At 42.8% G+C, this 13,616-nt stretch overlaps 1 protein-coding gene across 2 annotated transcripts in view; it reads right to left on the minus strand.

Moving 5' to 3' along the window:
- The window catches only part of ap3b1a (adaptor related protein complex 3 subunit beta 1a), a 52,055-nt gene that overhangs the window by 18,683 nt on the left and 19,756 nt on the right, over positions 1 to 13,616 (minus strand). For both annotated transcript variants that reach the window (XM_069701798.1, XM_069701790.1), the window contains exons 9-21: positions 11,018 to 11,115; positions 10,862 to 10,916; positions 10,713 to 10,784; positions 10,445 to 10,507; positions 9,937 to 10,069; positions 9,734 to 9,843; positions 9,467 to 9,643; positions 7,685 to 7,871; positions 6,849 to 6,979; positions 5,275 to 5,413; positions 4,640 to 4,823; positions 2,458 to 2,611; positions 694 to 742 (exon numbers count right to left, since the gene is read on the minus strand). In XM_069701798.1, coding sequence (XP_069557899.1) covers positions 694 to 742; positions 2,458 to 2,611; positions 4,640 to 4,823; positions 5,275 to 5,413; positions 6,849 to 6,979; positions 7,685 to 7,871; positions 9,467 to 9,643; positions 9,734 to 9,843; positions 9,937 to 10,069; positions 10,445 to 10,507; positions 10,713 to 10,784; positions 10,862 to 10,916; positions 11,018 to 11,115 — 1,552 coding nt within the window. The remainder of the gene's footprint in view (positions 1 to 693; positions 743 to 2,457; positions 2,612 to 4,639; positions 4,824 to 5,274; positions 5,414 to 6,848; positions 6,980 to 7,684; positions 7,872 to 9,466; positions 9,644 to 9,733; positions 9,844 to 9,936; positions 10,070 to 10,444; positions 10,508 to 10,712; positions 10,785 to 10,861; positions 10,917 to 11,017; positions 11,116 to 13,616) is intronic.

Below are 13,616 nucleotides of genomic sequence, written 5' to 3' on the forward strand. Positions count from 1 at the left end.
AACAGGAAGTTAATCAGAAGATGATTAAAGCTATTTTTACACGCAACGCTGCAGCAGTGTCATTCTTCCTACTGCCACAGGGGGGTGACAAAGACTCAAATGATACATTTTACATCCTCAACAGAAACTTTAAAGATGTTAAATATGGTTTTTGGCCACTTGGAGGCAGCAGAAAAAACACAACACTTTTTCTGGCAAAGTTTTACATGATAGCAGATGAAGTGATTTTCAGTTTTTGTTGTTTCAGTCTTATTTTAATTTCAGAGTAAAACTAAAGTATAAAAATGGTTTAAGTTTCTTCCCTATTACGTACTTCTGTTAATACATTTATAAGTAGTACAATACATGTTAGTACACTCACTTTTGACGAAGCAGTGTTGTCTCAAACTGCACAAAAATAAACACTGTGACAATTGTCACTTTTCTTTCACTTTTCTTTTTAAAGCTGCCGCAAAATGAGGTATTTTTGCAACAATCACAGAAAACCTCAGTGAAATCCTGGAGGAGTGTCTGTTTTGGTCTCATTCAGCTCCAGAGAAAAAATATCTGTTGGAATTGAACTCTCCTCATCAGGAGTTTTAGTGTTTGTGTCTGTCTGCTGTTTAATGAGGACACAGAATAATATCAGAGTGTATTTTAAAACCTGCTGCTTTTAAACTGTATTATTCAAGAAGAATTATCAGATGAACTCACAGTCGTCAAGATCCAATAAAGAGACTTCCTTCTTGGACTTCGCCGCCACCTGAAAAGCAAACGGCAACATGATGGTGAACAAGTGGAGGAGTGAAAAGAGAAAACGGGAAGTGAGTGAGCGTGTTACCCAGACGGTGAAATGTTTCAATTTCTATTCATCCCAAAAACCAGAAAGTCTGTGTTCACATGTAACATGTCAGGGATGACGTGGGATCCGTCATGCAGGCTGTCATGTCCCCCACCTCGTACCACCGAGGCGAGAATTACAACACACGCCACAGCAGCCCAATAAAAACACATTTAAACATACGAGAGCTTCTATCAGCCGTTTTCCGTCTCTTCCTCACAAACCGGGCTCCGTTCACATTTCATAAAGAACCATAAAATCCCACTCTGCATACTTCAGGCTGAGCAGAACCAAAAAACAGGACAGACGAGTGAGGGGGAGGGGGGGGGGGACAAAGCAGAAAGTTAGAGGCCGTATCTTATCAGATTCTCTCTGATTGACGCTCGCTGCTGGTAATAGAGACGGAAACCTTGTTAGTAGAGGGCGCTCCGAGAGAGAGGCAGCACACAGATACATAATTCATAGGCCGTGGCCAAACGACAAAGTGTATGAAATGAGAATTTCATAGTGCAGAGAAGCAAAAGGGAGGGTGAGAAATAATGTGATGAGAGGAACAGGTAAGAAAAAGATTGAAGCAGTTGGAGGAGGAGGGGGGGGACGGGGACGTGAAGAGAGAAATAAAAGTACGAATTAGATTTCACAGAATAAACTGGCGACTCTGGAGATGTGTGGAGCTGGAGAACAACTCACTGGGAGAGCATCATGATTATACCCATCATCCTGTTCTATATATTAAATATATTTAACATCTCATCATTCACTGCATGTATTTTTTTTATATAACTGTTATTAAGTGTTTGATAACGGCTCCACATCACAACATCTTTTGTATTTAGCACCACATAATGAACCACAGTGAGATGCAGTGTGTTGCCATGGCTACAAAGATCTGTACCAACTGTTGTCTATTTTTAACATCCTGTTTTTCATATAAAGGATGACATTCGCACAATAATAAGGCCTTTTATGGTGAAGGTGACATCAACATGTAGTTCGAAAATATTTTGGATTAATTAACTTCTTTTTTTTTAATAGTGATGCACAACATTGGATTTTTGACAACATCCAATATGATATTTTCCAACTGTTTTGCTGACGCTGATATACTCACATCAAGTCTGTCCTGCAGTAGAATAAACAGATTACTATGACTACTCTTATCCTGATGGCCACTGGCAGATGCAGACAAAGTTTTATGTTTTTCAAAATGAACACACTTACTGGGAAAAACTACTGTTCTCTGGTTAGAGGGGAGTTTTTCTTTCACTCTGTATGAGGTTTTTCTTCCTGTTAAAGGGGAGTTTTTTTTCCCTCCTAGCTTACTTGGGAATTGTTGAACTGTTGTGTTCCTCTGTATAATGTTGTAAAGTTGTGTTGTAAGGACTTTACTGTGTTAAGTTATCGAAGATAACCTGTTGTGTTGTGATGTGGCGCGATATAAATAAAACTGAACCGAAGCGAATCAAATCAACCTCAGACAGCACCTTGTATAAAAGGAGGGAGGATTTTGGAAGACTTAAATGTTAAATTTGATTTCTGCTGGACTTCACTGAGGCTCATGTTGTTCTTTATTCTTCTGCGCCTCAGGTTAATCGAAATTAACTCAGTTTCCTGGAGCAGCTGAATCCTTTCGTCACCTTGACTTTGGTATTAGCGTCAGACTTCTTCTTCTGTGGTGCGGGGGAGTCGGAGTCGGAGTCGTCCCCGGAGTCGCTCTCCGAGTCGGAGGAGCTTTCAGCCGATGAGCTGCTGGCGTTGGTGACGGGTCCGTTACCGTTTTCATCCGAGTCACTGGAACACACGTGCGATCGATATCAGCAACAGAACATATGAAAAACATTTTATTGTGCTCAGATTTAAAGTGAAAAATACCAGAAAACAAAGCTGACCTGACATGATGACATCAGAGCTTCAGCTCGGCTCGATCACAACAAACATCAATCTGTTTTTGTTTGTGAAGTTAATTCACTCAAAAAGATTTTTTCCATCTTTCCCCTCCGCTCGCTCCGTCCCTCTTCAATTTGTCCCGATAATGAGTGTTTACTCCGCCTGCCTGCGGTTCTCAGCCGTTAAATTAATGAGGGGGATTGTGACGGTAACTGGCTTCTTAACTTGGGCGATGATGAAAAGCCAGTATTAATTTGGCCTACAGATTTCATTTGCTGCGAACAGGAAAAAGTGATATAAATCACTGTGGGCCTGATTAGGCCCTGCCTGGAATGACTGGGCCGTAATGAGGGCATTATGCTGTGTTTGTTGTGGAAGCACTGGGGTGAGCTGGTCTAATTACTCTGGGCGTGGGCGTGTGTGCGTGTGTGTGTGTGTGTGTGTGTGTGTGTGTGTGTGTGTGTGTGTGTGTGTGTGTGTGTGTGTGTGTGTGTTTGAGCACTGGGGTGAGCTGCTCTAATTATACTCTCTAATGGAGAGAACAGGGTCAGCAGCGGCCTGTCACACTCACACACACAAATCAGGTGTGTTGTGTGTGTGTCAGCGAGTGCACGAGAACCTAAATTTAGCTGTGTGTCAGAGTGCGTGTATGCGTGTGTGTGTGTGTGTGTGTGCGCACGCGCACTCGCGCGTGCATGTGAGCATATTCAGTCGTAATGACTCCGATCTCATTCATTGGTAACACCAGGGTGCTAAACGACCAATCACAAGTCATTATCCATCAGCCATGTAAATATGGGTTACACTGCTGCAGGATGAATTCTCCCTGATTAGCTCATTAATGGAACTCAAACCAACAATATCCAGCAGCCTCAGAGAGTGTGTGAGTGTGTGTACAGTACGATAGGTGTGTGTGGGCAGGAAGTTGACATGAGGTAATTTTTTCCTTTCTGATTTGGGTTAAATTTGTTGAACAGAGAGTCAGTTCTCTGACCTTTGGTGGTCAATATGAGTTTTATATTTCAAAAGGACTCTTTCACCAGTCAGGAAATGTTCTTATTGTTCAAAGGATCACTTTAAAAACTGAGAAAAATGTGATTATTTCTGCTTTCATATCTACCTGGTTTGGTCTGAACCAAAGTATCAGGTGTAAAAGGGGCCTCGGACCACAGTTTGGACCACAGGACTAAAATCTGGTCTGACCATAAGAGGCGGTCTCAGTCTTGATTAAATCTCAAAATATCATTAAACATTAAAAGAAGAGTTTCTTTGGACTGAGAACATTTGGATCTGACTTTATTCCAGTCAGTGAAGCTGTTATAATGTATTGTGTCTGTATTTAAAACCTGTCACTGAGTCCATGCAGCAGCGGGGTGAAAGAAAGGTTCTGAACGATGCTGCGTTCACTGTCTAACACTCAAAAAGAAACAAACAGAAGATTCAGTCAATGAAATAAACAAACTGCTGCAGCTCTGAGGTGCAGGATTGTTCATTCTTTACTGAGACATGATACAACATGAGCCGGAATTTTTTTTGGGGGAAAAAGCCACTTCTTTTATAACAATATCTGGTTTTGTGTGTCCCGTCTATGAGTGTGAATACACAAAGATCTAGCAGGTAGAACTTTCATTATTCTGGACTCTTTCTTGGTTTATGAAGAGGATGAAGTGAAATGAGGTAAGAGAAGCTCCAACAGAAGGAAACCTCTCACCAACATGATAATAAAAACAGATGCAGCTTCCAACAGATGGAGATTATTGATGCAGTGAAGTCTGAGTCATGTTTGTTGTTGACTACGACTCCCACTAACACACACCTGTCTGATTATGAGTGAGGAAGAGGAGGAGGAGGAAGAAACAGGTAACATCTGGACATTCAGAGGAGGACACATGATGCGTTCAGGAGCAGACAGACAGTGGGACATCTCTGTACCTGTCATCAGCAGCTGGCTTCATCTTCTGCACCGCCTTCTTCTTCTTCATCTTCTTCTTCTTCTTCTTTTGTTCTGGTTCCGACTCACTGGAGCTCCTTTCAGAACCGCTGGAGCTCTTCCCAGAATCAGTGGAGGTCTTCTCCGACTCTTCGCTGCTGTCTTCATCACTGTCGCTGCCCGACTCTGCAGACACACAAACAGTACACATACTAAATATATCATCTTTATACTTCCATTAAATATAACATCAGTTTAAACTTATTTATGGTCTGCAGACACTCAATGTGTTTACATTCAATAATCAGCTCCCAGTATAACATACAGATATATAATATACTGCTGTATAATATACAGCTATATAATATACAAATATATAATATACAGCCGTATAATATACAGCTATATAATATACAGATATATAATATACTGCTGTACAATATACAGCTATATAATATACAGATACTGTTTGTTGAAGAATTAAAACTCACATTTTTCCAACGTTAACCAGGACTGAAATCTTAAGAGTCATAACTTTGATAAATCTTCACACAAGAACGACAGCATGACGTTTTATCACTCTTTAAAAAAAGGATAAATAAAGTTGTATTATAAAATAACATGTACAGAAACACACCTTCACTGCTGCTGCTGCCGCTGCTGCCGCTGCTGCTGCTGTCAGAGCCTTCATCTTCCTTCTCTTCATCGTCTGAGTAGAACTTGTCAGCAGATTTGGGATTTTTGACCTTCCCAACGATCGGTGCCCACTCATTAACCTGAACAGATAAAAGGAGGAAATCAAACTACAACATCCAGGGTTTATGATTCAGAGACGATTTTTAGGCACTCATTGTGAAGAAAACACATCATTTTGCAGCTGTGTTGTCATCAAAAACATATTTACAGACTCATCTGTTCACGTGACATAAACATTATAACATGAACACTGTGTCTCTCCATTACTTCTCTAAGATTCCCTAAAATTATTCAATCAACCAACACTACAACCAGTTAAATCTGTTTTGCTGTTATCAAAAGTCTTTTCTGTTAAAACTGGGAATTTTGTTTTGTTGACACGACTGCTTTATTGTTGTTTATTGTTTTATTGGGATCCATTAACTGCCACACAGACTACAAACAAAACGTCTGAGTTGGTGGTGAGAGAAATCAACAATATCCCTCACTGAAAACAAAAGCCTTTTAATTTGTCTAATTTTTGTTCTTTAACAACAAAGTTTCTGGTCTGTCAGCTGAGTGGCGCAAAAGGGTGAGTTTATTTCTGCGTCTATTATCAACTAAAACGGTAATGATGGAGGTCAGTAAATTATAGAAAGAAATTAGAACACAAAATGGTCAACAGATGCTTTTAGATGATGATTTACAAATGTGTATTATAATTGAGCATGTTCCAACCAATCACCACCCAGCAGTGACGTCACCAGTTGGTTTGTGAACGTTATGAAGCCTCCAGTTCAGATTCTGTCTGTCACCATCTTGCTGGTTCAGAGCAGTTTGGAGCAGGAAGTGACCATATTTGGACGAGCTGGGGGAGGAGCCAGCGGTGGATCTGACTGATCTGATTGGAAACCTGACGATACTAGTGTCCCATCCACGATAGCTGTAACCTGGCTGTACCACAGGCCTGTCAATTAAACAGACACGCCCCCAAAAACATGTATTTTTTTAAGCTTGTTTTCTAATTAATGACAGATTATTTTCAGATGGACCTCCAGAAAACTAATAAGGAGTGACTTTAGCTAACAACACCGAGATAACTTGTGGAGACATTTTATTTACTTTGTATTTGATGAGAGAAGTTGAATGGGAGTCTATGGAGCCGGAGGCTTTTTGGAGGCAACCTCTAGTGGCACTCGGTGGTATTGCAGCTTAAGACACTTCTGCATCGGCCTCATTTTTAAGACCTGGAAGCTACGAACATTTTTATATACAGTCTGTGATTTCCAGTCCAGACACAAATACAAAGCAGAAACACGTCAAAAACTGAAACTTTTTACGTAACTAATGAACTCACTCACGTTTACCTTCAGGTGTTTTGGCTAATTTCTTATTTTTCTTTATTTGTCTTGTTTTTATTGCCTAATTTGTTATAACTCTACCTGATGTGTTTTAATTCAGTCCTGAAAGTCTCCACACAGTTTTCATACACTGACTCTGATAAGGAGAGCCTCAGAAAGGTGTTTTTCTGCTTACCGGTTCGATGACCTCCACATTCCTCACTGACTGGTCCGGAGCCACAGCGGGCCAGTCGGAGAGCTCCTGGTACCCAGAGGCTTTCATGTTGATACTGTGTGACAGAGTTCCCAGCTGGAAACGTTCCCGATCTGCAAGTAGAGAAAAGGAAGGAGGTTGGAAAGGTGAGGATGGCGATATAAAAGAGATGGATGATAAATTGAAAAAATGAAAAGTAAAGTCAGTTTGATGAGTGGTGGAGGAAGGAGGTGGGCTGGAGACACTAATATACAATCTAAGCATCCACATGCATCTAATATCACCTCAGAAGAAGATAATCAGTGTTCTCTAAAACAGAGCTTTGCTACCAAATAAAAAAATAAAAGACTTCCCTGTGAATATTAAGAATGACAGGGGCGGTTAACAGTTTCCATAAACATGCAGGAGTTGAAGACCACCTCTGAATTTTAATGCTGCAGTTTTTGTCCCTTTTAGTCGAGGAGGAGAAAAAGAAAATACAGATAAATGAAGGAGATTTCTTCTTTTTTTTTCTCCTCTCGGTGTCTGTAAAAGGTTAGCATTAGCTCAATAATTTACCCATCTCATTAGCCTGAGTTAAAGGGGTCTGACCTGACTGCCCTTCAGAGAGACAGACCCTCCAGAATAATAAAACCTCAGCCTGAAGCAGCTCTACATACTGCTGGAAGAGATGTGAAATAGAGGTCTGATGTGTATTCAGTGATTCTCTCAGATCATTTACAGAAGAGACACAGGAGAGGAGCTTAAACACACAGTTTAAAGATATTTAATGTGTCAAACTAAAGATCAGAGGTTGAGATTATGAATGTTTGAAACACCTTTGAAAGCGGACTCAAGCACCGGCGCCGGTTTGGAGGCCAGCAGGATGCGTCGAGCGTACTTGTAGAGGGCGCCGCTCTTCTCGCTAGGAACGATCAGCTGCCTGATGAAGCGTGTTCGGTCCCTGATGTCGTAGTTCTGGTCATATTTACCGAGGTTCAGGATGTACTGGGTCAGCAGCTTGGTCTGAGGGGGGAGGAAGGAGAGGACAGAGAAAACAGAGAGGACGGAAAGGATTCAATAATATCTTTGGAGGTGCTGCCAGTTGTATTTTTGAACTTTGGAGAGATGCTAGCTGTTTTTACATGTTGCTTGTCTTTGTGCTAAGCAGCTCCAGATTTTAATGCAAAAACCACAGACTGTATATAAAAGTGTTCGTAGCTTCCAGTTCTGAAAAATGAGGTCGATACACAAGTGCCTTAAGCTGCAATACCACCAAGTGCCACTAGAGGTTGGCTCCAAAAACCCTCCGGCTCCATGGACTCCCATTCAACTTCTCTCATGAAATTCTTAATCAATAAAATGTCTCCACCAGTTATCTTGGTGTTGTTAGCTAAAGTCACTCCTTCTTATTAGTTTTCTGGAGGTCCATCTGAAAATATTCCAACATTAATCAGAAAATAAGCTTCAAAAAGACACGTTTTTGTGGATGTGTCCGTTTGATTGACAGGCCTGTGGTGCAGTCAGGTTACAGCTATCGGTGGGCGGGACGTAGTATTGTCAGGTTTCCAATCAGATTAGTCAGATCCACCACATGCTCCTCCCCCAGCTTGTCCAAATATGGTCACTTCCTGCTCCAAACCGCTCTGAACCAGCAAGATGGTGACGGACAGAATCTGAATTGGAGGCTTCATAACATTCACAAACCAACGGGTGACGTCACCGATGGTTGATGGTTGACATAGTCCCCAAAACGTCAAACTATTCCTTTTCAAATTAATAACACCTGGAATTAATATTCATAAAAATCAATGTTCAACCAGTTCAACTGATCGCCATGACGATTGCCTTTTATCTGCAGACATCTCCTTTATCTCTTATATTTCCACCTGTCAGAAACCATTTCCCTAAACAAACACAGGGAAGAGAGAGCACTTTCACTAACAACATAAATAATGAAGGCAGCCATAAAAACAAGAAATACTGCAGCCATAAAGGGAGCATCATCATCACCTTCATCCTTTACAGCATCATCATCACCCTCATCCTTTACAGCATCATCACCCTCATCCTTTACATCACCTTCATCATTTACATCATCATCACCCTCATCCTTTACAGCATCATCATCCTCATCCTTTACAGCATCATCACCCTCATCCTTTACATCACCTTCATCATTTACATCATCATCACCCTCATCCTTTACAGCATCATCATCCTCATCCTTTACAGCATCATCACCCTCATCCTTTACACTATCGTCTCGATCTCTCCTTCTATCACATTACGAGGAGCAGCAGGTGTAATAATGTTAATAATCGTTTGAGGAGACGGCGTCGGGCCTCATAAACCCGGCTCAGAGGCCAACATCACCTCATCTAACAGAACGGACCTGCAGACACCGAGCAGCACCGAGAGACGCACCATAACGTTATTCACAGAGTTGGTCACGTAGAGTTTTTATGGTTACCTGTTTGGAGTTGGTCAGGTAGAGTTTTTATGGTTACCTGTTTGGAGTTGGTCAGGTAGAGTTTCTATGGTTACCTGTTTGGAGTTGGTCAGATAGAGTTTCTATGGTTACCTGTTTGGAGTTGGTCAGGTAGAGTTTCTATGGTTACCTGTTTGGAGTTGGTCAGGTAGAGTTTGGCTGCCAGGTTGACCGTCTGCAGCTTCACGATGTCCTCCTCTGCTGTGAAACTCTTCGCCATCTTCCGGAGGACGTCCGGCGCAATTTTCGGCACCCTCTCGCAGTACTCTCCCATCAGCCACAGGATGCTGGCTCGGGCCATCGGGACCTGAACGTCAGACGGAAACATCACCATGAAGGAACCACTTCCTGTCTGGACTTTCATGTTGATCACGTTGAACAGATGAATGTTTCGTACGGTGATGTTGTCGAACAGCTTGGCCATGTGTTTGATGATGTCGCTGTGCTGTGTGGGCTCAGTCTGCAGCAGCTTCTTTATGACCACCACGCTCTCAGCCACCACCGTCTCTGTGGAGACACAACATGTCCTCACAAACACACCTGGAGACACAACAGGTCCTCACAATCACATCTTGAGACACATGGATCACAGGGTCTTACCGTCTCTGTTGGACAGCAGCAGCACCAGTCCGTTCAGACACGTGTCCGTCACCTCAGAGATGTTGGTGGCACACCTGCCGATGGCCTGGATGGTGGCTGCTGCAAATGCCTTGTCCTGACTCTTCACGTAGGTCTGAGAGATAATGACACAGAGGACGGGGAGGACAGACAGGAGAGGGAACACAGGGAGGACGGGCAGGACAGACAGGAGAAGAAAGCGTTAAAAGGTCACCAGGAAGTCGCCGAAAAAAGAAAAAAAAATGCACTTATATAGTGCTGTTTTTTGTATCTTTGCAGTTTACAGAGTGCTTTACAACATTTGCTTTTCATTCAGCCACACACAGACAGACAGACAGACAGACAGACACACACACGAAGGAAGGAAGGAAGGAAGGAAGGAAGGAAGGAAGGAAGGAAGGAAGGAAGGAAGGAAGGAAGGAAGTGAGCAGCTGAACCACAGCCGCCTCTGCTGTCAATCATCATTAATCATAAAGGAGCAGAAACCAACCTGGAACTCCCTCAGGATGGTGGAGATGTTGGCTTCGTTGGCCAGATTGGTCAGGATCTCCAGCTGCACACATCACAGAGGAAAACATTCTTGTTGGTTCTGGTCTGGACTCAAAGTAAAGCTCAGTGTGGGAATAATACTGTTGAACATTATCCTACGTCTCACAGGTTAATAGAGGATGAAACACGAACACAGACATCTTTCTGCTCCTTATTCAAAGTCATATTTGTGTTATAATACGTCCATAAGTAAGCCGGTATCTATCTACCTTCAGGGTTTTGATGTGTGTGGCGTCTGTGGAGCGAACGTAGAAGCTCTTCATGAAGGGCTCGAACATCCCCTGTTAGGAGACAGCAGGAGTTACTGATCAGGCTGCACAAACACATGACATCATCACTGTCCTGACGTCCACTGTACCTTCCTCTGGATGGACATGGTGGCGATGTTCTGGAGCACGATGTACTGGACCTCTCTGTGCACAAGGAGCAGGAAGTGAGCACATACAGAGATAATGAACAGTTCCTACAGTGTGCAATCATTCGTCACAGTCACCGCAGTGTGTTTTATTTCCACCTGTGACTCCTCAGCAGTCGAACCAGGGACTTGGTGACGATGCCGACTTCGTGTGTGGGAGCCAGATGCCAGTAAAGCTGAGCGACACACATCACCACCTGAAACACATCAACACAGAGACAGTTAGTGGATGCGAACATCTTAGAAATAGGCCACTAGGTGGTGGCGCTTCGGAGCTTCATTCACAGCTGGAGGAGTCCGGGAGAGAGGTCTCCTCGTCGGTTTGGAGCAGGACTTGGCCGTGGACTCCTGGGAGTCAAGTCCTGCTCCAAACCATCGAGGAAACACCTGCAGAACAGGGTGTTACGGTGAGTAAAAGGCTGAAAGACTCCTTTCAGAATAAAGTCCCCGTGTTTTACAGTCTGACTCGATTCTACTTTTCCTTCATTTTCTGCTTCATTATTCAGTATTGGTGAATCTTTTGGCCAAAATGAAAACTTTATTTTACAGAACATGAAGCAGAAAAAGATGCCAGGTGTGAATTAGAATGTTTAAAAAAAAGAAATATATATATATATATATGACATCAATATAAAGAGTGAAATATCCTGCATTCATTACAGATCTCTGACTGTCTGATAAACAATTTTTTTTAAATTACTGCAGAAACTGTGTTTATATAAATACTGCATATATATACTATTATATTGGCCAATATATAAATATCTGACTTTCTTTCCTCCTTTGACCATCGATCCTGAAGACCCAGTATCAATGATTCTCTACTTTAAATTCCTTTCAGAATAAAGTCCCCATGTTTTACTGTGTAATTCTAGATTCTACTTTTCTTTCATTTCCTGCGTCTAAAAGCTCTAAAATCACTTTGTAACTTTTTAATATTTCATCATTAGATATCAGCTTCAGTCCATCTCCGTCTGTTTACTGAACTACTTCCTTCAGATCTCTACAGAGACTCTCCTGACACGCGTATATGAAGGTAATCTTTCAGAGGAGCTTTAAATAGCAGGAGGACGTGTGTCCGTCGCCGCAGGCAGAATGAAAGCAGCTCGGCCGTCGATGAAGATGGAGGATGTCACCGCGTCGTCGCCAGTAAAAGACACAGCGTGTCACATTTTAATCAACACTTTCATTTGGGAGCATCTGTCCTCCCGCTGCTCCTCAGACGGAGACCTTGAGGCTGCAGGATGATGGAGGTCTGCTCTCACCGGGTTTTTATCACTTCTCTCCTCATTGTTGGAGAGTGTGTGTGTGTGTGTAGCAGGTGTTCCTGTGTGTGTGTGTGTGTGTGTGTGTGTGTGTGTGTGTGTGTGTGTGTGTGTGTGTGTGTGTGTGTGTGTGTGTGTGTGTGTGTGTGTGTCCCAGTGTGCACGCTGCATTTATGCAAGAAAGTGTATCTGCACGTCGGGGGTGTGTGCGCACGTCGGAGGGGAGTGTGTGTACGTTGGGGAGTGTGTGCACGTCCATACAGGGAAACGGCAGCATCAGCTGAGACAGAGGCTGCAGTCAAACACTTCCATCAATGTTTATGTGTGTCAACAGGTTAAAGATGCTGTAAAGCAAATTCCAAGATTTGCTTCTCAGTACATTATATACAGTGGGTACGGAAAGTATTCAGACCCCTTTAAATTTTTCACTCTTTGTTTCATTGCAGCCATTTGCTAAAATCAAAAAAGTTCATTTTATTTCTCATTAATGTACACTCAGCACCCCATATTGACAGAAAAAAACAGAAATGTAGAAATTTGTGCAAATTTATTAAAAAAGAAAAACTGAAATATCACATGGTCATAAGTATTCAGACCCTTTGCTCAGTATTGAGTAGAAGCACCCTTTTGAGCTAGTACAGCCATGAGTCTTCTTGGGAATGATGCAACAAGCTTTTCACACCTGGATTTGGGGATCCTCTGCCATTCTTCCTTGCAGATCCTCTCCAGTTCCGTCAGGTTGGATGGTGAACGTTGGTGGACAGCCATTTTCAGGTCTCTCCAGAGATGCTCAATTGGGTTTAGGTCAGGGCTCTGGCTGGGCCAGTCAAGAATGGTCACAGAGCTGTTCTGAAGCCACTCCTTTGTTATTTTAGCTGTGTGCTTAGGGTCATTGTCTTGTTGGAAGGTGAACCTTCGGCCCAGTCTGAGGTCCAGAGCACTCTGTTAGGGGTTTTCTTCCAGGATATCTCTGTACTTGGCCGCATTCATCTTTCCTTCAATTGCAACCAGTCGTCCTGTCCCTGCAGCTGAAAAACACCCCCATAGCATGATGCTGCCACCACCATGTTTCACTGTTGGGATTGTATTAGGCAGGTGATGAGCAGTGCCTGGTTTTCTCCACACATACCGCTTAGAATTAACGCCAAAAAGTTCAATCTTGGTCTCATCAGACCAGAGAATCTTATTTCTCATAGTCTGGGAGTCCTTCATGTGTTTTTTGGCAAACTCTATGCGGACTTTCATATGTCTTGCACTGAGGAGAGGCTTCCGTCGGGCCACTCTGCCATAAAGCCCCGACTGGTGGAGGGCTGCAGTGATAGTTGACTTTGTGGAACTTTCTCCCATCTCCCTACTGCATCTCTGGAGCTCAGCCACAGTGATCTTTGGGTTCTTCTTTACCTCTCTCACCAAGGCTCTTCTCCCATGATTGC

This window comes from Brachyistius frenatus, unplaced genomic scaffold, assembly GCF_029030835.1.
Source record: "Brachyistius frenatus isolate BFR_SWC_R1_liver_20210118 unplaced genomic scaffold, ASM2903083v1 Contig_3, whole genome shotgun sequence".
NCBI classification, from domain to species: Eukaryota; Metazoa; Chordata; class Actinopteri; family Embiotocidae; genus Brachyistius; species Brachyistius frenatus.